At 39.0% G+C, this 26,860-nt stretch overlaps 1 protein-coding gene across 1 annotated transcript in view; it reads left to right on the forward strand.

Moving 5' to 3' along the window:
* itga3b (integrin, alpha 3b) overlaps positions 1 to 20,976 on the forward strand; it is a 46,430-nt gene extending 25,454 nt beyond the window's left edge. The window contains exons 2-26 of the mRNA XM_014990851.2: positions 2,289 to 2,416; positions 4,634 to 4,716; positions 5,374 to 5,611; positions 5,701 to 5,799; positions 6,265 to 6,469; positions 7,531 to 7,724; positions 7,897 to 7,985; positions 8,080 to 8,216; positions 8,993 to 9,079; positions 9,166 to 9,233; positions 9,344 to 9,486; positions 11,654 to 11,791; positions 11,883 to 11,980; positions 12,064 to 12,232; positions 12,415 to 12,498; positions 14,008 to 14,087; positions 14,225 to 14,302; positions 14,664 to 14,766; positions 15,028 to 15,201; positions 16,595 to 16,732; positions 18,336 to 18,449; positions 18,547 to 18,645; positions 18,743 to 18,868; positions 19,414 to 19,570; positions 20,855 to 20,976. Coding sequence (XP_014846337.2) covers positions 2,289 to 2,416; positions 4,634 to 4,716; positions 5,374 to 5,611; positions 5,701 to 5,799; positions 6,265 to 6,469; positions 7,531 to 7,724; positions 7,897 to 7,985; positions 8,080 to 8,216; positions 8,993 to 9,079; positions 9,166 to 9,233; positions 9,344 to 9,486; positions 11,654 to 11,791; positions 11,883 to 11,980; positions 12,064 to 12,232; positions 12,415 to 12,498; positions 14,008 to 14,087; positions 14,225 to 14,302; positions 14,664 to 14,766; positions 15,028 to 15,201; positions 16,595 to 16,732; positions 18,336 to 18,449; positions 18,547 to 18,645; positions 18,743 to 18,868; positions 19,414 to 19,524 — 2,983 coding nt within the window. The 3' untranslated portion in view covers positions 19,525 to 19,570; positions 20,855 to 20,976. The remainder of the gene's footprint in view (positions 1 to 2,288; positions 2,417 to 4,633; positions 4,717 to 5,373; positions 5,612 to 5,700; positions 5,800 to 6,264; positions 6,470 to 7,530; positions 7,725 to 7,896; positions 7,986 to 8,079; positions 8,217 to 8,992; positions 9,080 to 9,165; positions 9,234 to 9,343; positions 9,487 to 11,653; positions 11,792 to 11,882; positions 11,981 to 12,063; positions 12,233 to 12,414; positions 12,499 to 14,007; positions 14,088 to 14,224; positions 14,303 to 14,663; positions 14,767 to 15,027; positions 15,202 to 16,594; positions 16,733 to 18,335; positions 18,450 to 18,546; positions 18,646 to 18,742; positions 18,869 to 19,413; positions 19,571 to 20,854) is intronic.
* Positions 20,977 to 26,860: the final 5,884 nt, after the last annotated feature.

A 26,860-nucleotide genomic window follows, 5' to 3' on the forward strand; every position in this document is an offset into this window, starting at 1 on the left:
GGTCTCGAAGTGTTCCTCCACTCGCTCTTTCCCACAAAAGTCACTAACCTTGGATTGTGGTGTTTTGATACATTTGCTCTGTTTCCTGCTGAAAGAAACGGCCAACAGTAGAAGCACAAAGGGCAGATCTGTTTCCCAGAAGTTTACTCTTTTTAAACGCAGCTTGCATTAAAATGCAAATAAAAAGAACGTGTTTGCTTCAAGAAACATTTCTGTTTGTTAATGCTTTAAACCTCTGAGGAATTAACTGCAAAAAGGAAGAAGATTTTGTCTTGGATCTCTACAATCTTAAGATTGGTGCTGTGAATCTAAAAATAGTGTTAGCGTTTGACCTGGATCTGTATTGTTTAACGAGCGAGGTGTAATCACAATACTACACGTTAAACTGTGTACTGCTACCAGATCAGTTAGAAGCAGACAGGTAAACTTAATCTGAGCTCATATGTAGTTGATAAGTCAAAGAGAAATTGTCTCGCCTCTTGTGATGCTCTCTTGATAAGATTCCAAGTTTATATGGGGGCACTTTATCACTGCACTCCAAAACATCCCAGTTTGGGTTATTTTGCAAACCCGGTCACATGATCAGCTGCGCTGAGCTCACAGGGAGAATCCAACACCACAAACAAACCACAGGTTGTGGCAGAACTCTCAGATTGAGGTCTGGTTTAAAAAAAAAATCTTTATCCTCCCGGATTTCTGAGGAATAATTTTTATACTTTTAGTTTATGTTTCATGTTGTGTACATTTTATGTAAAAATCAGTTGACATTTTAGAACACATTGTTTGTAGGCTATCGCTAGCCTGGCCATTCAAATCTTGCCTACAGCTCAGTCTGGGATTTCTCCCATTCACATGGATTCCTGCAGTAACATGTCTACCGGGCCAATCAGCAAACAGGAGAAGTTGTGAATGAAGTTGTCAAAATTTCTGCACTGTTTTAGAATTGTTGTTTGCCAAGTGGCTGGTTTTTTAGCAGGCTAGGCTACTGCTATGCATGTTAGCTTTTCACATTTTGCCACTGTTGTTGTGTTTAGAGAAGTGTGGGGATGAAAAGGTGATGGTGCCAGGAGTGACTGACTGATATTTAAAAGTGGTGTGTAAAGGACAAGGTAAAGAGGCACCAGCAGGTTTAAAAGAATAAACAAATAAAAACATCAGAAGAGGCTAAATTACAGGAGTGGCTGTTTCCTCACTGGTCCCTTTTTTAGTGTATGGTTGGTTAACCATAAGCCGCTAACAGCGCTAAAGTTAGCATCTGATTGAAGGTTCCTGGGAGAGGTATAAAGGATTAATCAAATTTTTTTCTTTTACATTTAATCATTTCCAGTTTAAAGTGTAAAATACTTATTGATTCATTCTACACTGAACACTAATTATTTGAAATAGAAATTTATGACGAGATTTAGGGTGGAAAAAAATGCTTTCCATTGTATTTGACATTGGGAACAGCATAGTTTGAGAAAAGCATAAAAAAATACAATATATGGACAAATTACATCTTAACTCGTTTGAGACTTTTGTGATCCACGAAACATGTCTTTTGTTTCTTTTGTTCTATTAAAACTCAGAACACGGTCATTTTTAGTGCATTTAGTGCCACATTAGTTCAAGGCAAGAACGAGTCAAACCTTGACTGAAACAAACCAGAAAAACGCTGCTGAGATCTATGAAATATCACAAAAGTCAATACTTTAGACTAAAGGAACCAGCAATGAGTGATTCTAATTTTGTTAAAAGAACAAACATGAACAGGAGGTAAAGCTACACCACTTAGCATCGTTTCTGCTCTCAGATCACATCCTTCTCACTAGCACTCTGTAAACAAGATTACACACACCTTTCACCTACAAAGTGCAACGAATAAATCTTGTGCTTACGATAAACAGTGTGCGAACCCTGGCAGACGAGCAATTACTCTACTTCAAAGTTCACTGCTGTGTTAAAAGGTTCTGGTGTAGGGAGTGTCCATTTGTGAATGTGTGTGTGGGTGTGTGTGTTTGATGCCTAGACTTGCTCTGACCGCTTCACTCTCTTTTTTTTTTTTTGTATTTAAAAGGTCACGCAAACTGAAATGACCTTTTCTGTGAGCTTGTTATGGTGAAGAAACTCTCAAGCGTCTCAGGTGTCATCCTGCTTCCTTTAAGCTGCAACAGAACTCTGCTTAGACCTCAAGAATAATCTGTCAGATCATTTTCCATCATCTTTTTCTAGACTATGTCTCACCTAACAAACATCCCGCAAACGCGGTCTGAAGTGTTGCTTGTCCCTCTGTCTGTGTGTCCCTTCAGGCTTCTCGTAGGAGCACCCAAAGAAAAAGCCAATTCTCTTCCAAATGTCAACGAAACGGGCGCCGTGTACGCCTGTCCAATCAGCGAAGACCGCACAGACTGCACCAGGATGGATCTGGTCACATCAAGTAAGCATAATGCGCAGCTGCGTGACAGGATTACCTGCTCACGTGTGACATGACAAAGGAAAACATATAAAATTTTTCGGGTTTTTATTTTAGTGTAGTTTTTTTTTTCCTGCAGAGCCACCTAGTGGTCAAAATGATCCATTTCATGTGTATTTCCAGATCCATCAACTGGTTGCTCTGAACTTTTTCATTAGTTTTGATAATAAATTCTTGTTTAGTTCTCCTGTGATGGACATAGGCTTCTAAAAACAAAACATTGTTTCATCTCAGTCTTTGTTTGGGATTTTTATGAAGATGGATCTGTAAAGATGAGCTTTGCTCTAGAAAGTGCAACACGAAGAAAAACGACCCAAAGCCTTTACTGTGCCATGAAAACATTTAATGTTTCAGATGACCAAACAAACTTTCATAACAGACAACACAAGTGCACTTGAAGCTGCTCTGTAACTTTTACGAAAAATCTTTTTTTTTTTTTTTTTTACATATTTGTTGAAACTTCCAACACAAACAAATAATAACTGAGTTGCTCCGCCTCTTCCAAGCGCCAACTTGAAACAACCAATCAGAGCCAGGGGGGAGGGTCTTAGTACTGTCAATCATACTAAGACCCTTCCCCAATCACAATCACACCTTGTCCACTAGGGACAAGGTGTGATACATCTTCTCCCCATCAGCAGAGCCTGTTGTGACTGCCTAAGAATAAGAATAAAACCCCAGAAATCTCATTTATAATGAGTCCTACTTTCCTACCTCCAGGCCTTTACTTTCTGTTTGGCAGATCAAATGAATTTCCAGTATTCAGGTTTATTAATCTTGCTTTTTAAGCTCCAGGATATGAAACTTCTGGAGCTACATATATTTTAATATTCAGGTTAGGACGGCAGCTGCTCCAGTCAAAGCACATTTTCGCGGTTAATGTTTATCGGGGCGTGATCGTGGCTTAAAGGCTTATCACAGTTTGGATCAGTGTTCCTCATGGTGGCTGTTTATTCAAATCTTGCAGCTGACTGAAGTGATCTGATCTGATTTACTCTTTGGAAAATTTAGTTTTTAAATGGTTCAAAGTTCTGAACACAGCCGCCCAAGAACATGGAAGCAGGTGGAGTTTGGTTCTTGTGAGCTCTTACTGTTTAGATTTGATCCTGTTCTGGGTCATTATCCTGCTGAAGGACCCAATGATGGCACATTTTCTGTTTAGTAGAAAATTCACTGTATTTTTTATTTATTTTTTTACTTATGACAGAAGAAGCTTACATCACTTCCATTTTCCCTTAGAAGCAGTTAGCTAACAGAAGGTTTTAAACATTATTTTCTACCAAGAGAAACCTGGATTCCTGTCTAAGCTTGTCCAAGAAAATTCCAGCTATTTTAATGTTTTATTTAGGGCCAGGACGTTTTCAATGAAACAGTTACAAAGATTTTAATGCATTCAAAAAATTTTAGGGGCTTCACAGTGTTGCAGTTGGTAGAGCTGTTCCCTTGCAGCAAGAAGGTTCTGGGTTCGATTCCCAGTCTTTCTCCATGGAGTTTGCATGTTCTCCCTGTGCATGTTGGGTTTTCTCCAGCTTCCTCCCACAGTCCAAAAACATGATTGTCAGGTTAGTTGGTTTCTTTAAATTGTTCCTAGGTGTGAGTGTGTGTGTGGTTGTCCTGTCTGTCTCTGTGTTGCCCTGCGACAGACTGGTGACCTGTCCAGGTTGACCCTGCCTCTCGCCCAGAACATTAGCTGGAGATAGGCACCAGCAACCCTCTCAACTCCACTAGGGACAAGGGTGTATAGAAAATGGATGGATGGGGAATTTTTAGTGAGTAACTATTCACTTGTAGTGAATTCGAAACTCATGAATACAAACACATCTTTCTTTTGAGCAGTGGAGGTGTTGTAGTTATACTGCAGGGAAACAGAAAATCATGGATTTGTAAATTCCCAGAAGGTCAAGTTATAAAAAAATATAAAAATGCTCAATTACATGTAGTTTATAGAAACAGCGTAGGGTGGGAAAAGTTGTGAAACTCTTGATTTTGTGAATGAAAAGGTGGAGGGAGGGTTCCCCACTGACCGAATGCCCTCGCGTGGAAGATTTTTCTCAGGAACTTTTCTTTGAAATCTCTCAGAGACCGAGAATCAAACAGGCTGTCTTTGTGTCTCATACTCAGAACTATTTTGCTGGCAATTCAAAATAAGACTAACTCTGAACCCATGTGACAAATTCACAGCCAACCCGTCAGAGATAGTGGAGGGCATGTGGCTGGGCGTGACGGTGACCAGTCAGCGGAGCCTGAAGGAGGGACGCGTGTTGGTGAGATGACTCCCTGTTCACTCCACTAATCAGCGCCAACAACATCAGGCATTCCAGTGATACCAGTGAGGTCACTGGTATCACAGCTCAGGTCAACCTCTGGTGTCACCGGTGACACAAAATGGATGTTTCATGAAGTGTCTGTTTATTGAGGACAATTCAGAGAGCAGTGGTTCTGCACAGACCTTTCACTTGCCACTGTGAAAAACAATTACATCCTTGCAGACAATAAAAGTCAAAGCAGAGAAAAGAGGAAGGAAAATGATTCAGTAAATTAGAAATAAGTCCTGATGAGTCTCATATAACAACCATTAAAAATGTATCAAACATACTTTTGAAGACACACAGAAGATGATTGTTGTTTTTAAAGATAGTTTTTTTGTTGGTCTGATTTAATCTTCTAATTTTAAATGTTGTGTTTTCATTAGCCGTTAGCATAAAATGACCATGACTAAGAGGAATAAAGGTGTTAAAACATCAGCCTTTGCCTAGTTACATAAAGATACGATGCGTTTCCCTGGCTGATGTAGTTACTGACATAAATTAACTTTCTCAGTAAATTCTAATTTATTGAATTGGTCTATATACGGTATGTCACAAGAGTTAGTGAATTTTTATGACATCGCTAGCTTTAAAACTGTGGCTTCCTGTTTGCAGGCGTGTGGGCATCGTTATGTGAAGATCAGCACAGGCCAGAGGCGGATGATCGGAAAATGCTTCGTAAGGAGCAACGATCTGACGTTTGACATCAACGATCTCTGGCAAACTGATAGCTATGAGCGCTGCAACCCTGCAGACGACCACAAGAAGGAGGGAATGTGCAACCTGGGCATCTCCGGTGGCATAACTGAGACTGATGTCGTCCTCGGCGCCACGGGAAGCAATAACTGGAAAGGTGGAGAGCTGGGAGCTGCTGGCCGAGCTCCAGTCTGGAAACCAAACCATTTTCCTGTCTTGTAATTGTCTGTTTGCTTTGCTTTAAAGGGAATGTCCATTTAACCTGGAGAGATCCAAATCCAGACAACTTTGGGAACAGTATTCAGAGAACAATAAAGGATGACAAAAAAAACAACATCTATATTGGTGAGTTCTTATTCTCTCATCATTTCCATTACAAAGGTTCACAAAACTGTGTCAATAATTTAACTAATATAAAAGCATTATTTTGTAATTTTGGTGTTTCTGTTAAATAAGAAACCCAGTTAAAATCACACGTGAAAATGTTTGTTGATGCCGTGCCATCATCCTCCAATCTCTTCCTGTTGTTTTCTGCTTTGTGGTTTGCGGCAGTAGTAACATCTGGTTGTTGATCATGTGACTTAGGTGTCGGGGAACATTTTGTTTCCATTCCCATTTTGTGAAATGAACCTAATTGATACGGCCAAAAGAGCCACCTCATCCTAGTGCCAAAACGTATCAAAAAATTAGCTTTTTTGAAATTGCCGTTTTTCCCTTACGCAAGTTTATTCCCAAAATGTCAAACTGTGCAAGTTTCACTGTTTTTATTTATGATTCGTGTAAATGAAAACACCTGCTTTGTTTTTCCAGGTTATTCAGTTCTTGAGGAGCGAAAACTGCTGAGTCGTGACCACAACACTGTTGTGACGGGGTCCCCCAGGGATGAGTCCAAGGGCTCCGTGATGCTGGGAGAACAGATTCAGGACAAAATCCAGATCATCCACACCATCCTGGGAGAACAAGTGGGCTCCTACTTCGGGAGCAGCCTGGCTGCCACTGACCTCAACAATGATGAGTATGTCTGGGCTCAGTCTGTGGGGATTCTAACTGTTCATTTTTACGTTCATCAGTTTTCCACCCAGTATGTCCAGCTCCAATCCCTTAAAGCTGCAAAATGCCACTTTTATAAAAACATTTTTTTTTTTTTTTTTTTTTTACATATTTGTTGAAATTATCACCATGTTTTCCTGTAATGGTAAGCTGTTTCTCCACCATTAGGATACTGAGCAGTGAGTACATGGGTATGATTTACAGCACTAAGACCCTCCTCCTGGCTCTGATTGGTTGTTTTTGGTGCAATTATTCAGACTGCAATAGCAGCTCAGGCAGGAGGTGGAGGAGGTCGGTCTTTTCACAGATTATCTGTCTCATATTAAGAAGACAATTAATTTGCTATAAAAAAATAAATTAAAAAAAGAACTGGTAACATTGTTGATTTGAGAGGAGAATGACACCCCGACTCTTAACCTGAGGGGAGGACCAGAGTGTAGAACCATTAAATGAAGGGGAGAATCTGTCAGTTTTGGATAATACAGGATTGGTTCCTACAAGGATGATCTCAGTTTTACCGCTCTTCAGTTTGAGGAAGTCAGAGGTGAATCAGATGGTGTTTCAGATAACCAGGAGGTTAGGGAAGAGGGTGGGCCTGTGGAGTTTGGCTGACAGGACAGATAGAGCTGGGTGTCATCCATAGCAGTGAAACAAAATGTATAATTTCTGGAAAAACAAAATACTACCAAGTGGAAGAGGGTAAATGATAAAGACTTGGGATCCCAGGACGGGGCCATGGGGAACAGCTGGTGTGACAGATGGGAGCAGACAGGTTTGAGTTGAACAAACTGGAGCTTCAATGTAAACATGTGCCACACATTTTTTACTCTTGTCTGTTAATTACAAATCAGTTTCGTTCTCCTTCACATTCCTGCTCTACTTTGCCTTGGTCTGTCATATAAAGTCCCCGAAAAACTACATTGAACTTTGTAATTTGAAAAAGGTTTTGAAAATGTTTCAATATTTTTCTGATATTTCGTTTGTTTTTTTGTTTTTGTTTTGTTTTGTTTTTTTTTCCCATCCCAGCTGGAACGACCTGATCGTTGGGGCTCCGTTTTACTTCGACCGCAATGCGTTGAGCGGAGGAGCGGTGTACGTTTTCATGAATGAGAACGGATCTTTCCAGAGTACCTGCACCATGAAACTGACCGGTGAAGGTTTCTCTGGGTTTGGCACTGCAGTCGCTGCCATCGGCGATGTCAATCAGGACGGATTTCAAGGTGTGACCTTCAAAATATAATTTGTATCACATTTGTTTCGATCACTTCTAAAGCTTAGCTTAAGGATTATTTGTGTTTTGTTTAGTCCACTGCACAAGAAAAACTTAGTGCAGGAATTCTATCCTGGTCAGGAATAGTATTTGTGGTCAGTATTGTTTCCTTCCTTCTGCAGACTTTGCAGTAGGAGCTCCTTTTCATGGAGCAGGACGGCTCTATATCTGGATGGGAAGTAAAACTGGAGTCTCCCAGCAGCCCAGTCAGGTAACATCAGTACTGGTTACTGTGTACAGTACGCTTGGAGCTTTTTAGTTAAGGCATTGTGATTAAAGCCATGTGTCTCTGTTGCCCTCTACAGATAATTGAGGGAACGTCAGTGGTCAATGGCAACTTCCAAACCTTTGGTTACTCCATAAATGCAGGCATGGACACTGACAACAACGGCTACCCGGACATCTTAGTTGGCTCACTGGATGAGCGTGTAGCTCTTCTAAGGTAGAACAACAGAGACATATCTATGTGGTGCCGTTTGTGAAGTTGTCAAAAAATAAGTTGGGTTATTTAGCTTGGCTGAAGGAAAAAAATGGGGGTTCATTTTTCAGACTCATATTTTCACCATGTTATTCATTCATTTATAAATGTCACAGTCTCAAGCTGATTATTTAGTTAGCAAGCTGAATATTTAGCTTGCTAGTTAAATATTGAGTTTGGAGACAAATAGTTATTTAATTAAATATTTGGTTTGAAGCTAAATATTTAGATTGCTAATTAAGTATTTAGTTTTGAGCTAAATATTTAGCTTCACGCTAAACATTTTGCTTGCTATCTAAATATTGTGTTTATAGCTAAATATTAAGTTGGTAAGCTAAATATATGGGTTAATAAATTAAGTAGTTAGCCAGGTACACATTTAACTTGCTAATTAAATATTTAGCTTGCTAACTATCTGTAACACTTGCTAAATAGTTAGCAAGCCCTAGTTAGCTTACAGGTTAAAAATTTAGGAAGGTAAATATTTAACTTGCTAGTTGGATATTTAGCTTGCTAACTAAATATTTAGTTTGGAACTCAGGATTTTGTCTAGAGCTAAATATTTAGCTTGGATCTAAATATGTAGATTCCTAAGCACAATCTACCAAATCCTAAGAAGAATAAAAAGAAAGTCTCACTTTCACTATTCTGGATTTTGACAAATTTAAATGTTTTTCTGACTGACCTAACAGGAAAGGTCAGTGAGAAAAACATGGCTGTATTTGTGTGTTTCCTTTCAGAGCTCGCCCTGTCATTCACCTGACCACAGACTTCACTGCTGAGCCCAAGATAGTGGATCCTAAGAATTGCCCTGCAGCTAATCCATGGTAACGCCTTTCCTGAAATATCAAGTTATGAAACAAATCTACACAGTTTGATTTTAACATATTGTATGACTTCTATACTTTTACAGCATTTCAGTGAAGGCGTGCCTGTCGTTCACGCTAAGCAATGGAAACAAAGACTTTAAGAAAAATATCAGTAAGACGTTCTCACACACAATCTGCAACTTGAAATAAAAAGTTTTAAAAAAAGATGTCTTCAGAAACAGCTTGTTGATTTTTTCTTTTTCTGTCTTTTTGTCACAAAAGATATTCCTTGCGAGGTTGAAGCCGACATGCTATACAGTAAAAAACCTCGAGTCCAATTCCAAAACGGTGTCAATAAATTCACCATAACTCTGACCCGGCCGTCTTCTAGTCCCGTCTGTTACATCCTAAAGCTAAGTGTTGAGGTAAGGATCCCACAATGATTGCATGTGTTTTACATAAATACATTATTTGAATGTTTTTGTAGTTGTCAGTTATTTACAGAGCTTTGCAAACAGGATTTTTTTTTTCACATTTTGATTATGTTTAAACACTGATGTGAAAACCTGAGCTGATATAAATATCCGATATTAATGTTGTTTGAAGAAAATGACCACAGCGCTTTCTTCACCAATGCTTGTCTGCTTCAGTTAAACTACCCACAATCCCTTGCTGCATCACTTTCACATACCACATGACCAAACTCCCCCTCTAGAAATAAATGCCAATTAAATGGAAATAAATATCAGCTGTTGATATTGACCCGTTTTTATCTATCGGTCCGATACATTATGTTGGGACTAATATCAGCTGATACCGATGTTGGTGCCGATACATCGTGTATCCCTAATTACAGACATAAACCTTTTTGTGTTTAATTGGGATTTTATAAGGTAGATTACTGTAAATTATTTCAAACAAAAACAAACAACTAATCAATAATTACTGATATCGACTGTCATGAAACGCTTATATTGAGATACATTTTTCAGCCATCTCTCCCAGCCATACCCAGAACACACAGTACCCATGCTGATACATGGCAGTGCCAGCATCATGCTTTGTGGATGCTTTTCTTTAGAAAACCTGAATATGAAGGGTGTGAAAAAAAAGGCTTTCATCTTCCAGGAGTATGACTACAGCAGGAGACTTAAAGCTGTAACTGCAGAAAAGGGATTTCTACAAAGTACTGACTCAGAAGAGCCGATTCCAAATGTACGACATACTTTTTAGGTTTCTATCAGTAAAATTTTTCACAGTCATGTCAAATTTCTTTCTACTTCCAAATTATGCCCTCTTTTGTGTTGATCCAGTTACATAAAATTCCAACAAAATGCACTGACGGCCGTTAACATGACAAAATGTTTAAAATAAGTTAATACTTCGACAAGGTGATGTAACCTTAAAACATTTCTGTCGAATTCTTATGAGTTGTTATGAAATCATGAAAGCTGCATGATATAACTTATAACTTTTATTTTTTTGCATAATTGTTAGAACTGTCACTAACTGTCAATAATTGAACAAATTGAGATCCTCTCCCTTTTCCCAGTGCTAACAAGAAACGACCAATGAGAGCCAGGGGGCGGGACTTAGCGCTGTCAATCAACTTCCGTGTGGCACTTCTCATCCCCTCCTCTCACCCTTTACCCCTTTGCTCCCTGTTACGCTGCAGTTAGCATAGCCTGTAGTGAACGCTAAGGCTAGTTAGCATGGCCACCGATAACAGTGGTTCAACGGTTTTTCTGTAACTATAAGTTGTTTCTCCACCATCAGCACATTTAGCAGCGAGTACATAAGGTTGATTGACAGAGCTAGGACCCTCCACCTGGCTCTGATTGGTCGTTTTTGACCTGGAGTGTTGCATTTCTCCAGATGGCCACAGTAGCTCAGTGAAGAAGTGGAGGAGATCGATCTCTTCACAGATTTCCACTGCTCAACCGCCAAAAAATGATCAGGAGTTTTTGCAACTGTTTTAGGGTCATATTGATGAGCTGAATCCAAAAATCACGTTGGTTTTGCTCAACCAGGTCAACTTTCTGAACTATGGAGCAACAGGAGTATCAAAATTCATGACTTGTTCTCACATCTGGATCAGTTTCCTGAGAATCTGATCAATGAGTGACGAGCAGCAGGAGAGATTCCATCAGGACAGAAAAGAGACGGAGAATTTTACACAATGAAGATGTAATGTTCAATTCACATGAACTTACCGTTATCAGTGTTTATGATTCAATTTACAGAAGTCCAAGTTTGTAATATTTAATTAATACACTCTGTTAGAAAACAGAAAAACTTTTTTAGATGAGAAATATTAATGGAAACGAACTGATAATGTCACAAAAATGTCATCAATTTAGTCAGAAGATCAGATTTCTCTAAATCTGACCTGACTGAGAAAAATTAATGGATTTTCAGATTCAGCGGTACAAAATAGTCCTAATGCCGTTAAAAAAACATAGAGGACTTCCAAAAAATATTATTTTGTAACTCAATGTCATCTGTCTCATAAACTGTCACTCCAAATATGGAGTTTTTTAAATATAAAAGTTACAGCTGTAAGAATGAAATAACACATGGGTTAATTGACAGGACCATGTGAAGGACAAGCTAGAGCCGGTGGTCTTTTCCCTCAACATAACATTACCGGAGCACGATGGCAATGCCAGAAGCATTGAGGATCTCTACCCCATTAAAAGCCCAGAGCAGAAACTCACCCAACGAAGTGAGGTACAGAACATCACTCAGTTAATGTGACCTTTTATCCCCAACCTTATACGTTAGCTGGGCTGTGTGACTAAAATGCTCTCCTGACCTGCAGATAAACTTTCAGAAGGCGTGCGGCTTAGACAACAAGTGCACCAGTAACCTGCAGCTGTCTGCACAGTTTGCTTACGATAACGGAACCCTGGTCCCACGGTAGACAAAACACTCTGAACCAAAAATCAGATTAGAACTCATTGTCTCTTTAAGACTAATGTTATCGTGTTGCTCGTGTTCAGGAAGAAGCTCGCTCAGGTGCTCCAGTTTGATAAGAGTTTGAAAAGGATCAAGCTGCTGGTGGTGGTTACCAACTTTGACTCGTCTGGAAAGGTGGCGGAGGACGCCCACCTGGCCATGCTCAACGTTTCCATCCCCAACGCAATACAGTACTCTGGCGTCAGATCTGACGTAAGTCCACCAGAGGGCAGTAGAGCTCTGGGAAGCTTGCATGAGGAATCCGTAATTGCTGTTTAGAAAAGTTTTATTTTCCTTTTAAATTACAGGGATGTAAAAAAAAGAATGAAACAAGAACAAATAGAGTCACCTAAAGTCTCTGAGTCATACTTTCTTTTTTTTGTTTTCGACCATAGCCTGTGCAGAACCCTGACGTAGAATGTCGCTTTGATGTGACAGTCATGTGTGAGCTGGGGAATCCACTAAAGGCCAAAGAAGAGGTACATTTTTAATCTTGTTTTTCAGACTAAGTTTCTAGTAAGCAAAGTTAGTCTGACAGTATCTCATTTTCACTTTTTGTCACATTTAAACATTTTATACAGTTAAACAAAAATAAATCATTAATTGAAGTCCATATCATCCTGGACATACAGGAAGAAGTAATTGTCCCCTGTCCTTACTTTTTGTTCAGTTTCACTGGCCAGTAACAAAGAGATTACCTAAATAAAACCTTCCTGACATCGTTTAAAAGCTCTCAAAAAGTAACCTGTCATTGTCTGAACTAGAGACATTTAAGAAGAGATGAAAAACAAAGTCCCTGCCATCTATCAGTGTGAGAAGGGTTACAGAGGCGCTTCTGAGGCTTTGGGGCTGCAGCAGGAAACAGAAATCATCCATAAATGAAGAAAACATGGAACAATGTTGAACCTTCTGAAGAACAGCCTCCATACCAACATTACTCCAATCAATCAGGAGGTCACAAAACACCCAGAGCCACATCTAAAGCACTGCAGTCCAGGGTTATGATAGTTTTCGGTTTTCCATTATAGTTTGGTTTTGTTTTGATGTGACTTTTTGTTTGTCTAATTCATTTTATTTAGTTTTTAGATCAATTTAGCTAGTTTTTGTTATTTACTGTTAGTTAAACATTTAGTTTATATTAGTTGTAGTTTTAGTTTTTTCATACTTTTCATCAATTTAGATGTAGAATTCAAACAGATCAAAGTATTGTATTGTGGTTATCTATACATCAATTGGGCAATGAGAATTCAACAGAGAATTCAACAGAATTTAACATTTTCAAAAACATGTATTCAGTTATTGTTGTGCCACAAGTGATTCTTGAGTTTCATTGCTAGTAGCTGCCAGGAGGAGTATAGATGAGTACTGTAATTTGTAATAACAGCTGTTTGTGTGGGTGGAAAAAAAGGATTTCACATTGATTTAAAAGGCCAATAAATAGACTCATAAACACAAAATCGAAGGATATTAGATCAATAATTTCAGTGTTTTAGTTCTATAAACACGCAATCATAGTAATTCCCCATTAATTACCATTTTTATTTATTTATTTATTTCAGTAAATGAAAATGTCTTCTCAATTTCAGTTTGTGTTATTTTGACTGTTTTAGTTAACTATAATAGCCTTTCTGCAGGCCTCACTTACCTCAGTTGAGGACTCCTAAGAGTTTTACAGTGCAGTTGGTATGAGGATGAGGGGATAACATAACATGATGCAAAAAGATGGTTTTCCATAATACTGCCTGCTTGAGGTTAAAGTGGCAAGCTTACTATTTTGGATAAAAGTAAGAACTATTACCCAAAACACACAATCAATCATCCCATTTGAAAGGCATAAAATTAATAAAAACAAACTAAGTCAAAGTTTGATTTTTGGTCCAACATTAACCTCTGCGGTTAAAATGAGACAAAACTGCTAAATCTGAAGAAATCTTTTCAGGAGGTAAGCCCTTTTTGCAGCACATCTAATATATTTTCTGTCATTTCAGGTGTCGCTGCAGCTTTTATTTGAGACTTCGGGCATCGATCTGTACACGACAGCCATAGAGATTCAACTGATGCTATCAACGTAAGGTCTCAATGCAGCAGCATCTTAATGCTCTGGTGTTCACTGAAGGCTAACAGGGATCTGTAAGACGCTCATGGTCTTCAGTAGCTGCTTCTGATTCTAGTTCCTTTGTGTTGTAATGCCGTTGATCTGTTCAGTCTTAGTGAGCAGAGTGACCTGAGGCCGACCGTGGCAGCCCTGCAGATTGAAAGCATCATTAAACCCTCCTTTTACCCGTGAGTGTGGTCTCCTAACGGCTCGTTATGTGCATAAACAGTGCCTTAGTTGCAAAGCTATAAATATGCTGTTAACCTTTCAACATTTTATCACATCACAACCACAAACTTAAAAGTATTTTGTTGGGATTTGATAACTACAGACCAAGAAAAAGGCTGTAGGTCATTGTTCAGTAATGAAAAATGACCAACGGCTTTCAAAGGTCTTTTGTAAATAATAATCTGGCGTGAATTTTGTACTGTAGTTTCTGGTTGTAGTGTCAAAAGGTTAAAGGTAATTTACAGTACAGAGCTGACCAAAGAAACTGTAGTTAACAACACACCCTGTACACTGTGTAAAATTCTTCTTTGACTTGTTCAGGGAGGACTTTGAAGAGAAAACTAAATTTGGAGGGACAGTGAAGGGAGAGTATGCTATGCACAACACCAGTGATGTTGGCAGTCTGCTGGAGTTCAGCTTGAATGTGAGTCACCTCCTCAACTGTATATTTAATCCATAATATGTATGCTTTTCACCCACAGTTTCCTCATCCACACCCTGACTTTGAAGTAAAAAAATAAATTTATATTATGTGGGAAAGAGAACTTTAATTGAGCCTTGTCTTGTGGTGTAAGCATGTCCAGGGGTGGATGCTTCAGCGCTTAACTCTTCTTTCTTTAGCAAAACTGCATCTGCTTGATGTCTTGAATATTGTTTTTGTAATCCTGGAAACTTTTGCCACCAGGTGGATATGCATGACGAGCCCCTGGGAGATATGGGGACCCTCGCCGTAGAGTTTGATTGGCCTTTTGAAGTATCCAATGGGAAGTGGCTGCTGTACCTGACAAAGATTGTTGTTAATGGAGAATCAGAAATGGACTGCATCCCCGCCGGAGTAATCAATCCGCTTAACCTGACTGTAAGGTTCTGTTATGGCTTTGGTTTAAATGCTGAGTAATTTCATGAATCTGTTGATATCTTTTGAGTTTTGACTGATCTTCTGGTGACAGCTAAGAAAAGTAACCAAAATTATATTTTTAGTACCAAAATAAATAAAATCATTTTTGGCTTCTCAAAGCACATTTTCACAGGTTGTTGTTATGCAAAGTGATCCCAGCGGTCCTCTTCCTCACTAACTTACCCAATCCACAAAAATATCTTCCCATAAAAGACAAGTGGTTATTAGCGGATTACACAGGAATATTGTTTGTTGGATGTGTTTGTGAGAACTTTGTGGCCTTTATTTACCGTGTTCAGGCAGGAAACATACAGAAAAAGAAGGGAGTAAGAGATGCAGAACCTGGAAAGACTTTGGTATAAAGCTAAGGGGCACCTGTCATCATAGACAGTTACATAAATAATAGTTTCAGCTAACTGTTGATAGTTTTCACAACATTTTAAAAATGTTTTAGTGAAAAATTCAAACATAAGCACCATGCTGACTCAAATGTACAGAGGAATTTTTTTTTGGGGGGAAACCGAGAAGGCATGACAGATTGGTGCAACCGGTAGGAAAACACAAATCATTAACGTGCGCAACAAACAGACTTAAAGAAAACCTCAAAGCTACAAAATAAAAATAATGAAGATCTATAAGGAAATCCACCCACCTGGCACAAACAGCACTACTGCTCATATTCTTCCCCTGTAAGATTTGATGGGGTCCCCTAGTCCTAAACGTCCTCCACCATGCTATCACCACCATGCTAATTTCCAAATGTTACAACCACACTGATATTAGCATGGTTCTCCCTTCAGCATGCTAACTTTTGGTCTTTGCACTTAAATATAATGCAATGAGGCTAATAAAATGGTGCTATAGAAGAAAATGAAAAGTTTATTTTTGTCTTCAAAATATGTTTTTATTTTCATCTCTTATATGTAGCTAAAAAGTACATAAGATGAAGTTGTGTTGAACTAGCTTAAGACCTCCAGTTAAATTTAGCCTACATGCCTCTGCCCACTCATACACAACAATGTTTTTAGAACTGCAGTGAACTGAAGAAGTCTAAATGTTAGTGGTGAGTGGTGTTAAAATGGTCTCAGAGCCAAACCTATGTTCAGAAATACTCTCAGGGGAAAAAAAAACACAAACTGTGTCACCACATACTGACCTCAGAAATCCCCAAATAGAAGCTCACAGTGTCTGCAGCCTACATATAGGCAGTGGAAATGATGCTGCTATTCTGAGATGAATTGTCATGAATGGTCATGTTTTTATCAGCACCAGTAATTACCAGCAGCACTCTGATGTAATGTCTCTGAACTTCCTCCTTTCTTTCATCCACCCTTCTCCCTGAAACGACTTCCAGTTGTCAGAGAGCCGACCCAGCCAGGCCAGGTCCAAACGGCAGACTGACGAAAACGACATGGAAGAAAAGATTCAACTCCAAGTCGTTGAGCCACAGGCGGCAATCACCCTGCACCCCTCTCGGAAAAGCTACGTTTTGGTAAGCTATCGGTGGCAGGTCTCTTTATTTACCCTCATCTATTCAACAGATTCTTAAGAACAGAGAATATATTAAAAAACTTAAATAAACACAATTAATTTATTAGAGGCAATGTAGCGTTTTATTGTCATTTGGGTAGCTTGGCCTTTCAGAATGGGTGTCTTTAAATTATACAGGCAATAAAAATTCATTTCATCCAGACTTTAACAGAACAGATGGTGATACTCAAAGTATGCAAATGAACACTCAGCTGTTCATTCTTCTAATGAAGACTCTGAACCGACTCATGGGGAGACAGAAGCCAAGTATAAAAGACACTAGCTGCGCCTACAAATGTGTGTAAATGGCTGTCACAATCGCTGTGTTTCCATTAAATAAGAAACACGAGCAAAATCACGTGAATAAGTTTGTTCATGTGAACAGTCATCAAAAATCATATCAGTGATGGATGTAAGCAGTTACATGAGATATATTCATATTTCAGCCATGGTGCTAGCGCTCATCACCTATCACCCAATCAAATTTGTATCAAAGTTGCAATGGAAACACTTTTTCTGCACACAAGTCACATGATCAACAACCGGACGTTAATACTGGGGCAAACCACAAAGAAAAAGATGACAGAAAATTAACGTTTGTTAATGACACGTGAACAAACTTATTCATGTGTGATTTTTAATTGCGTTTCTTGTTGATTGGAAACGCAGCAATTGTGAAATTGTGCTTTATTGACATTAACAGAATATAGAAAAAGTTTTGCGCACGTCTGTAATAAAAACACAGCAGGAGAGTCACTTTACTTCGGCTATCACAAAGTTTCTGGGATCCAACGTTTCTGGCTGGGACCTTCAAAACCTTTTAAACCCTGAAAGAGATAAGGACCCTTATCTAACCCTCTCTAAGTTCCAGTGGGGTGAAAACATAATGAGCCTCTCACAATTATGGCTACAGCTGGAAAATACATTTCTTGGGTTTTACAAACAAAGAAGCAGAACTTATTTTCCAAAATTCCACTTACAGGGAGTCATCTTGTCTGTTGGTGCTGATCCAATGTGTTTTTATCAATTTCAAAGTCGGTGCAGATGTCGACCTGGATGTTTGCGAACACTTAACACTTCCCTCTCACGCGCAGAGGCACCACATGATGTTCCAGAGTCTGTCCGATCTGCAAAATACCTTACTCAGCATAGTCTGATGCAGATAATAATATGTTGACAATGGTGTCCTCAACCTTGCTTGAATCTGACGTGCTGAAAGTCCCCAGGGCCCATGATCTCAACAGACCGACTTGTATGACACATGTCCAACTTGAGGCCCAAACCCGGCCCACCGCAGCTGTCTATGTCTTTCTCTAGACTCTAGAGGGCCACAAAAACACAACCTTTAATTTAGCAATTGTCCCTCAATATTATTATATTTCTCATTAGCATAAAGTAAAAATATTACTTTGTATAAAAAGCAAAAAAAAATATCATCTTAGAGTTTCAGTTTTTGTACTGAAAATCAAAAGTTTTGAATGATTCTAATTAAATTCTGCATTTAAAAAATATGTCGATATGTTTGTGTTGTTGTGAAAAAGCTTTGTCCTCCCTCTGTCCTGAAGGACTGCTCTGTGGGGACGGCGAGATGCGTGAAGTTCACCTGCCCTCTCCTCAACATGTCCAGGACGGCTAAGATTCGTGTCCGCTCTCGCTTGTGGAACAGCACCATGCTGGAGGTCCGCTCACCCGGCCAGATTCGCCCAAACCTTTCCACATGCTACATCTTTGATGTTTAGAGATTGTTGTTTTTTTTGTTTTTTTTTGCAATTGCAGGACTATCCCAACGCTCTGAGCGTTCGAGTCAAAGTTCGTGCTACACTGAAGCTCATCACGGATAAACCAACCATCAAGATGGACGCTCTCGATCTGCCTGTACGTGTCATCAGTGTCAGTGTCATCGACAATGACACTGTCGATTACAGAAGTTTTAGCACAGATTAACTTTGGTTGCTTGTATCATTTCTTGTAGCTCACAGTGTATATAGAGCCAGAGGAAAGTGTGGAGATACCCTACGAGCTCCCGCTGTGGATCATAATTTCTGCAGCTGTAGCAGGACTTTTGCTTCTAGGAATCATCATCCTTATCATGTGGAAGGTGAGACGACTCTGGGTTTTAAATGACACTCTACAAAGTTCCATGTTATGTTTTGATATCCGATACTATTGTTGTTGCCCATTTATTTCAAAAGGGACAAAGCACATCACATAATATACCAGATTATTAATTCATTTTTTCTCTTACCTGCACCAGTAAAGCTTTTATGTATCTATACCTATTTATAGGCACACTTCTAGTTTTTCTGTATTATTTTTTTTCTGTGTACTCCGGTAGCCAAGCAACGACATTTCATTCACATGTTCACTGTTGTGTCTTTGTGCAGTGACAACAAAATCTGAAGTCTAATTAGTCATAAGAATCACATGATGAGTGATTATTTAGCAGCCATACTTTTAAGTCAGTAGAAAACGATGTTTTAGACTCAGACGTTCTTATGTTCTCTGGTATTTCATTGAGAAGCGAACAGTTCACTGGAAATGAGTTCTGACCAAATGGATTACCAAACGTAACAGATTCATTTGACTGATTATTGTTCTAACCTTGCTCCTGTAACCACTGCCCCCAATTTACCCCCCAAACAGTGTGGGTTCTTCCAGAGGGCTAGCAGGAGGGAGATGTATGAGGCCAAAGCCCAGAAGGCTGAGATGAAGATCCAGCCCTCAGAGACAGAAAAGATGATTGAGGACTACTAAGGCCTCCATGTGTTTTCCCGACAGCACTCACCAATGGGGCCTTTGGGTAAAGACACCCCTTAGAACTGATCTTTCTTTGTTACAGTGCCGGGCAGACAGAATAAAACCTCTTTTTTTTTTTTTTTTTTTTTTTTTTTTTTTTTTTTACATTTTGGTAAACAACAACCACAAAATTCAATGTTTTGGAATTTTAGAATTAATAAACCAACTGAAAGTTGAGTAAAATTGTGAGGTGAAAGGAAAAATATGATCAATTTTCAATTCTTCCAATAGATTCTCAAATTGATTTAGGCCTGGACTTTGACTATGCCATTCATGAGTAGGCTTTGATTTGAACCACTCCCATCCAGCTCTTGACTGTATGTTCAGACTTGCTGCAAGGTGAGTCTTCACTTTTGGTCTTTCGACCCCTCTAACAGCTCCATCCATCCATCTTCTCTTCAACTCCAGCTTGAGTAGCCTGGTCACTGATTGGTTGAACCAGAGAGAGCGGAGAGAGGAGGATGTTAGCATCTGCTGTGATGCTAAGACGGTTTTCGCTTTATTAATGCATGTTAAGGCATGTCTGGTGCTTTAACTTCACCAGACATGGTGACAATTTAACTTGGGGGTAAATTAGTCTCAGGTCCTCACAGATTTCAGCTTTTTGCAGGTGTTTCTGGTTGCTAACCTCTGCAAATCCTGGGACTGTATTGGTGCTTTAATAATTAAAAACTAATAATATTAAAAACTTAGCAAGTTTTCTGGGGAAAACACTGCATGCCAGAACAACTCCAATCTTCACTGGTTCTCATTTAGGGATAATAGAGTAAAGTTGACAGACTACCAATTGGCAACATACCTTTTGGATTTGTAATTTACAAAAATAGAAGATATAATTATTGAACACCATGAATTATTTCCCTTTCACTTCTCAATTATTTGCCCCTGTGTGTTGGTAATAACAAATCTGAACAAGACATGTTTGTGGTTTTAAGGTTTTGAGTTGTGAATACATTTGCAAGGCACTGTAGTTCTAATAATCTCAGGTGAGGCTCCTTTCCCCACTGGGCTGTCTGTCCCCTCAGCTTCTAATATTCTAACTACTAAATCTTCCAACTTTCTTTCAGGCAGATTAAATAGACTTCCCTCTTGACTCTTTGGGTTCTGTTCTTCTCTTTTCTCTCCTTCTTCTCTAGCAGGCCGTCGCTGCTAACAAGCTGTTTCTCTGCAGCCATGTAATCCGTAATCTCCCCTGTCGTTAATCCTGTCTCTCCTGTCGTTTCTGCTCACCTTTACAGCCTTTTCTAAGTGTATTTATATTTCTGCTGCTTTTCCTCCGTCTTGCTAGCTTGGGTTCTTCAAGCGAGCCATCTACTACCGGGTAATGCCAAAGCACCGTGGCGTGAGAATTCGCAGAGCTGAACGCTATCAGTTCAATCCGGGATTTCAGCCAGAGGAGCCACAGAAAAAGTACTGGATGACCAGCTGGACAGAAACGCAGCATTGCTACTACTGATGCCTTTGAACCCCTCACTGCCACAGAGAACACTGGGCCTTACTGGGCCTGACTGGGCCAGACTGGGCCTGACTCGGCTGCAGGGACTTAAGTGCATGGACCTACTGTGGATGACGCATTTCCTGTTTTGTTTTGTTGTTTTTTTTTTCAATTAGTATTCCATTTTCTGAACTTTTTCTGTGCAATATGCTGAACATTTGGAGAGATTGTAATTTGTATTTTTTGTTCAATGCAGTGTTGTACACTGAAATCCATGTTGCATCCAGAGGTAAACTTTTGTTATGGTTTTAGGTATTAATGTGTTAAATCTGCATGTAACTTGTCATCTTTTTTAAATGTTTTTCTTTTTCTTTTTTTTGCTCAGTCTCTCAACATCTCTTTGTGTGGAGCCCCCTAAAGGACATGAGGGGAAATGTTTTCTTTTGTGTTACCTTGTGTCACACACATTAAGTTTTTAGTATATTTAGTAGTCAGATCATGAGGGATCCTGAATACTGAAATTAATTATCTAAAATTTTATATCTTTTTTTTTCTTTTTCAGATTAATGCACCAGGTTTCCATTCTTACTCTAAAACAGAAACTTTCTATCATGATGGAAAGAAAAAAAATACATCCAGACTATTTGGACTAATTTTGAGTTATTTTCACAGGGTGTTACCAGCATCTGATAGTCGTTTTCATGTGCAGTTCTTGATTTTAGATCAATTTTCAACGAGTTTTTTACACCAAAGAGTTTAGAACATATACATTTGTTTTCACTCAGGATCTTTAAAGGTGTTCTTTTATACAAATTTAAATTGGGTGTATTTATTGTGAGGGAACACACAATCTGAGGGAATGCAATATTTTTACGAGGTAACACATAAGAAAAAACTTCCCTTATGTCCCTTAGGAGGCTCCGTACTTTTGTGCATTGTTATTGTTTTCTTTTATATAATCTCCAAACAGGTCTTGGAGGTCTAGATTTTATATTTTGACAACATCCACTCCGTTATGAGTTGTTGACTGTCTTTGCTTGAATGTCAATGTTGGAAAAGCATCACAAAGTCTGATAATCCTCAGATGCAGGATAATTTTTGTTATATTTCTGGTTTTATATTGCTTATATCACTCACATTTTAATTGTCCCTCATAATTTCCACATCAGGTTTCACCAAATCGGCAGATTACACTTGATTGTTAATTTATTGCACCATGCTGAGCTAACACAATAAACAGATGCAATGTTGATATCTTAAGCATCTCAAACAGGGAGTCTGAACACTGGAAATGCTATTTGATTGTAAGAGTGTGGATGAAATTGTACATAACAAGTTAAATTGACTGAATGAAAGCACGTTTCTGGCCTTTACTCTCATTTTTCCAAATGAAACTGTTGACCAACACTGGAACCATGAATTTCAACTGCAGCACTGGACAAACAGACAATGGTCTTTATCTGTGATAAAATGTCCCTTGGAAAAGTTAGATTACGATATAATTTCTGAATTAATTTTTCACCTTTAATGTCTAACTGCCAGAGATGGGAATAAATTTGGGAGCAGCATCTTGAGGTTCAAAACAAGAAATCATTCTCATTTTAATGAGATATAAATCTTATGTTGATTTTGATATAAATCTCATATCTTCTAGTCTAAAAAAGAAAGGTGTTCACAGTAAATACCCCTTGGGATGGTTAAATATCATCTAGAAGAAACAGAGAGAAGAAGGATTCAGAGGGAACCCTTTATGCTTTTTAAGAAGTCGTAAACTGTCAGAGGAGCGTATTTTATATACAAAAATTAGAAACTTTCTCACTATACTAGGTTTTATGTGTCATTATGTGAATGTTACTGCTCCAGCCTAGTTCTGGCAGTTAAATGCCTACATATAAATATGACCCATATATTGTACAATTCATTTGATAAATACATTGCTAAAAATAAATAAATAAAAAATAAGATGATTCACTCGGCTTTTCTAACTGTGCACACCCTTAAATTAATACTTTGTTAAAGCGCCATATCCGTTTATTTAAAAGTGATCTTTGATAAGCCTTCTGCTTATCCAAGCTATCTGTACAAACAGTGTACTTTTGACATCTCTAGAAGCTTGTCGCTATGCTAAGCCCTTTGGCAGTGGTGGAGAAAGTACTCAAAAAATTTACTTAAGTAAAAGTACAAATACACAGACAAAAATTTACTCAAGTAAAAGTAAAACTACCACATTAACATTTGTACTTAAGTAAAAGTAAAAAAGTACTGGAATTTAAAAATACTTAAGTATTAAAAGTAAAAGTACTTGCTGAATGCATTACCTAATCCCTAATACAATATCATTAAGTGAACAGATCATATTTAATTTGAATACATTAGAAATGTGCCATTTTAATGAACAATGCCACAGATAAAGCATGTTTTTATTATGTTTACTCTGTAACATAGTTTAGACTTAGATATGTGATTCTATGCATCATAATTTCAGGGATGGAAACATCTTGTCACCTGTCCTAACTTAGCATGAACTTCACTTTTTTTTGCCACCAGTGACATTTATTTTTAAGGAAATCCAACAGAAAGGGGATGGAAAGAAGGTGGACAGGGAGGACATGCAACCAAGGAGCCACGTAGCAGAGTTGTAGTCAAGACCACCTACCCAAGACCAAGTCAAGACCAGTACCCCGCGCTACGTGACACAAAAAATTAAGTTTTACCTATCAAAATTAGTTCTCAAATTGATCTGAAATATCCACATTCCCATAAAACACCTAGATATTAAATACTTAGAGCTGAAATAAATTTAATCAGTAAAGATCCATCCAGAAGAATCGGATAGTTCCTTAATGTCATATCAATGCAGATTTTGGTCACAGCGTTGTTCCATATTTACCTCAGTCAACACCTCCACACAATAATTCAGCGCATGAGTGACAACTTTTTTTCATCGCAGATGCAACATATGTATCTCTGTACAGCTAGCTTTGCTAGCATCACGTCCACAGATCTTACCTTTCATTAAGCTTTCCTTCGAAGTGATGCTAAAAGTTGGACTAAGTCCCCACTGTCTGTGAAAGCGAAGCGCTGCTGATTTTACATGTCGCCATATCTTATGGTTTATGCAGCGCTATTATATTACTGACGATTAGACAGACATCTTCTCCCGCTCAGAGGAAGCCACTGCGCATGTCTGGAGCTCCGCGTGCGAGTAAAGGGAGAGGCGATGGGTGACAACAGACACTAAGTCACGTTATTGCTTGGATTTTACGGCGCCACCTTAAGACCCTGAACTTCACATTTTAACGGACAAAAAGAGCAATGCGACTTGGATGTAACGAGTAACGCAACAGTTTTGTAGAAATGTAGTGAAGTAGAAAGTACAGATACTTACTGTCAAATGTAGTGGAGTAAAAGTAGAAAGTACCCATTATTAAATTTACTTAAGTAAAGTACAGATACACGAAAATTGTACTTAAGTACAGTAATGAAGTACTTGTACTTCGTTACTTCCCACCACTGCCCTTTGGCTATGCTAAGCCAAGTTTTGCAGTCCGCTGTTAATGCTTTTCTTTACTTAAATGCAATTGGCCACACCCTCACAAGAAGGGGAACCAATCACAGTCGCCGCTCACAGCTGGGATTTGGAGTCGTCATCTTCCTAAAGTGTCGCGAGCTCACCTCCGCCTTTGGTTCAAACAGAATGGGCTCTTTGCACGTACGGTGTTGACGTCATATCTTCATGATGCGGATGTGACGGCTCACTTGTTTCCGCTTTGAGTTACTATGATAGCTAGAAAAGACAAAGTCATATTTCAGACGCAAAAAAAAGCAATACTATGAACATTGTTCTCTTCCTAATATAATGGGCTTTTAAGCTTTCATTAATTTCCAACCGATCCTGAATGGGCTCTTTGCACCTCAGCTTCCGCGTTCGGGGTAAAGCGGCTCGATTGTTTCCGATCCAATACAAATATCATTTACATTAGGTGCTTGCAGTGCTTGGCCAAGGTTTGTACATCGATCCGAAGCCCCAACAAGTCAGCTGGAGAAAGGTTTTAAGATGTTCGCCTCGTTATACATTCACTGACACGAAGGTGAGTTTTACTTAAACTTTTTTAACGTTAGCTTATGTTAGTAGGCAATATTCTCGGACATTGTTCTTGTAAAATGTGCTATTTAAGTATCTAAACATTCTAACGGACAATGTATTTATCTTATTTTCAAGTATATTATGTGTGTTTATTGTCGTTAGTGTCACAGACTAACGGGGAGGTTACGTTCGGGCTTTTTACTTCCGAAGCCAGACGAAGCACAACAACAGTAGCGCAGCTCTGGTGTCAGAGATCTGGTTCAGCTGTTCATTTTCAAAGTTGCTGCTTTTAGAAAAATATGACCGTGTTGCTTAATGTCTCCGTGTTATTTCGTTTTATTACCTTTGCATGTTTCTTGTGAAGAGCTCAGATAGGACGGTGTTTACAGCAGTATGTACAGGCGGATCAGTTGCTCGGCTGTCTGGCTCTGGTCTGCTCTCTCGTTCCCATAAACTCTTTCAGGCTGAATATAGAAGTGATTCCATGGAAATAACTCAGGGAGGCTCCTTTATTTACCATCAGTATCCCCGGTAGTTTTAGGCTGATCCGGAGTGAAGTGAAGGCTGCAAACTTTGCTGTGCGGCGTTAGCTGGTAGCGACAGATATTTACAAGCCATCTTCTTAATTCAGGATCGCTTGGAAATTAACGAAAACTTAAAAGCCCATTATATTAGGAAGACAACAATGTTAATAGTATTGTTTTTTTGCATCTGAAATACGACTTAGTCTTTTCTACCAGTCATGGTAACTCAAAGCGGAAAAAAGTGAGCCGCATTAGCTCCTGGAGATGTGACGTCAACGCCTTAGGTGCAAAGAGCCCATTAAGAAGTCGGTGGCTTGTAAATATCTGTTGCTACCAGTTAAAACTAACGCCGCACAGCAAAGTTTGCAGCCTTCACTTCAATCCGGATCAGCTTCTTCAGCCTAAAACTACCGGGGGATACGGATGGTAAATAAAGGAGCCTCCCTGAGTTATTTCCATGGAATCACTTCTGTATTCAGCCTAAAAGAGTTAATGGGAACCAGAGGGCAGACCAGAGCCAGACAGCCGAGCAACTGATCCGCCTGTACACACTGCTGTAAACACCGTCCTATCTGAGCTCTTCACAAGAAACATACAAAGGTAATAAAACGAAATAACACGGAGACATTAAGCAACACGGTCATATTTTTCTAAAAGCAACAACTCTGAACCTGAACAGTCAGCTAAACCATATCTCTGACACGAGAGCTGCGCTACTGTTAAGCTATGAGGCTTGTTGTAGTGATGGGCTATCTGAATCCAGGCTTCGAGGCTTGTACCGAGTAAAAAGGGGGCGTGGCCGATGAAGCCCCGCTTCGAGGCATGTGTTGTCTTGCTGAAAACCACGTGACTGGCAACAAACGAGGCCTCACATTGCATGGGTCACTTGACTGCTTCATTTTGCGTGTCGGTTTTCAAAATAAAAGCGCGATGAGCCTTGCTGTGTCATGGGTTGTTGTCCATTTGGTCACGCATCAGAGGATGATATTTGTCTTCAGTGGCCAAATAAAATGAACATTGACCAACATATGTATATTGATGGCACTCATCAAAATGTAATGTTTGTTACTGGTTTTCTCAATTGTATATTATGTTGTTTTTTTAATAACTATTTTTATGTGATTTTATGATGTAAATCTCTTTGAACAGCATTGTTGCTGAAACGTGCTACACAAATAAACTTGATTGTCTGAAATGGAGCCAGCAAGAGGAAAATCTGACATCTGAAAATACTTTGAGATGATCCTC

Source organism: Poecilia mexicana, unplaced genomic scaffold, assembly GCF_051168715.1.
Source record: "Poecilia mexicana isolate PSO_F unplaced genomic scaffold, ASM5116871v1 scaffold_19, whole genome shotgun sequence".
Classification (NCBI taxonomy): Eukaryota; Metazoa; Chordata; class Actinopteri; order Cyprinodontiformes; family Poeciliidae; genus Poecilia; species Poecilia mexicana.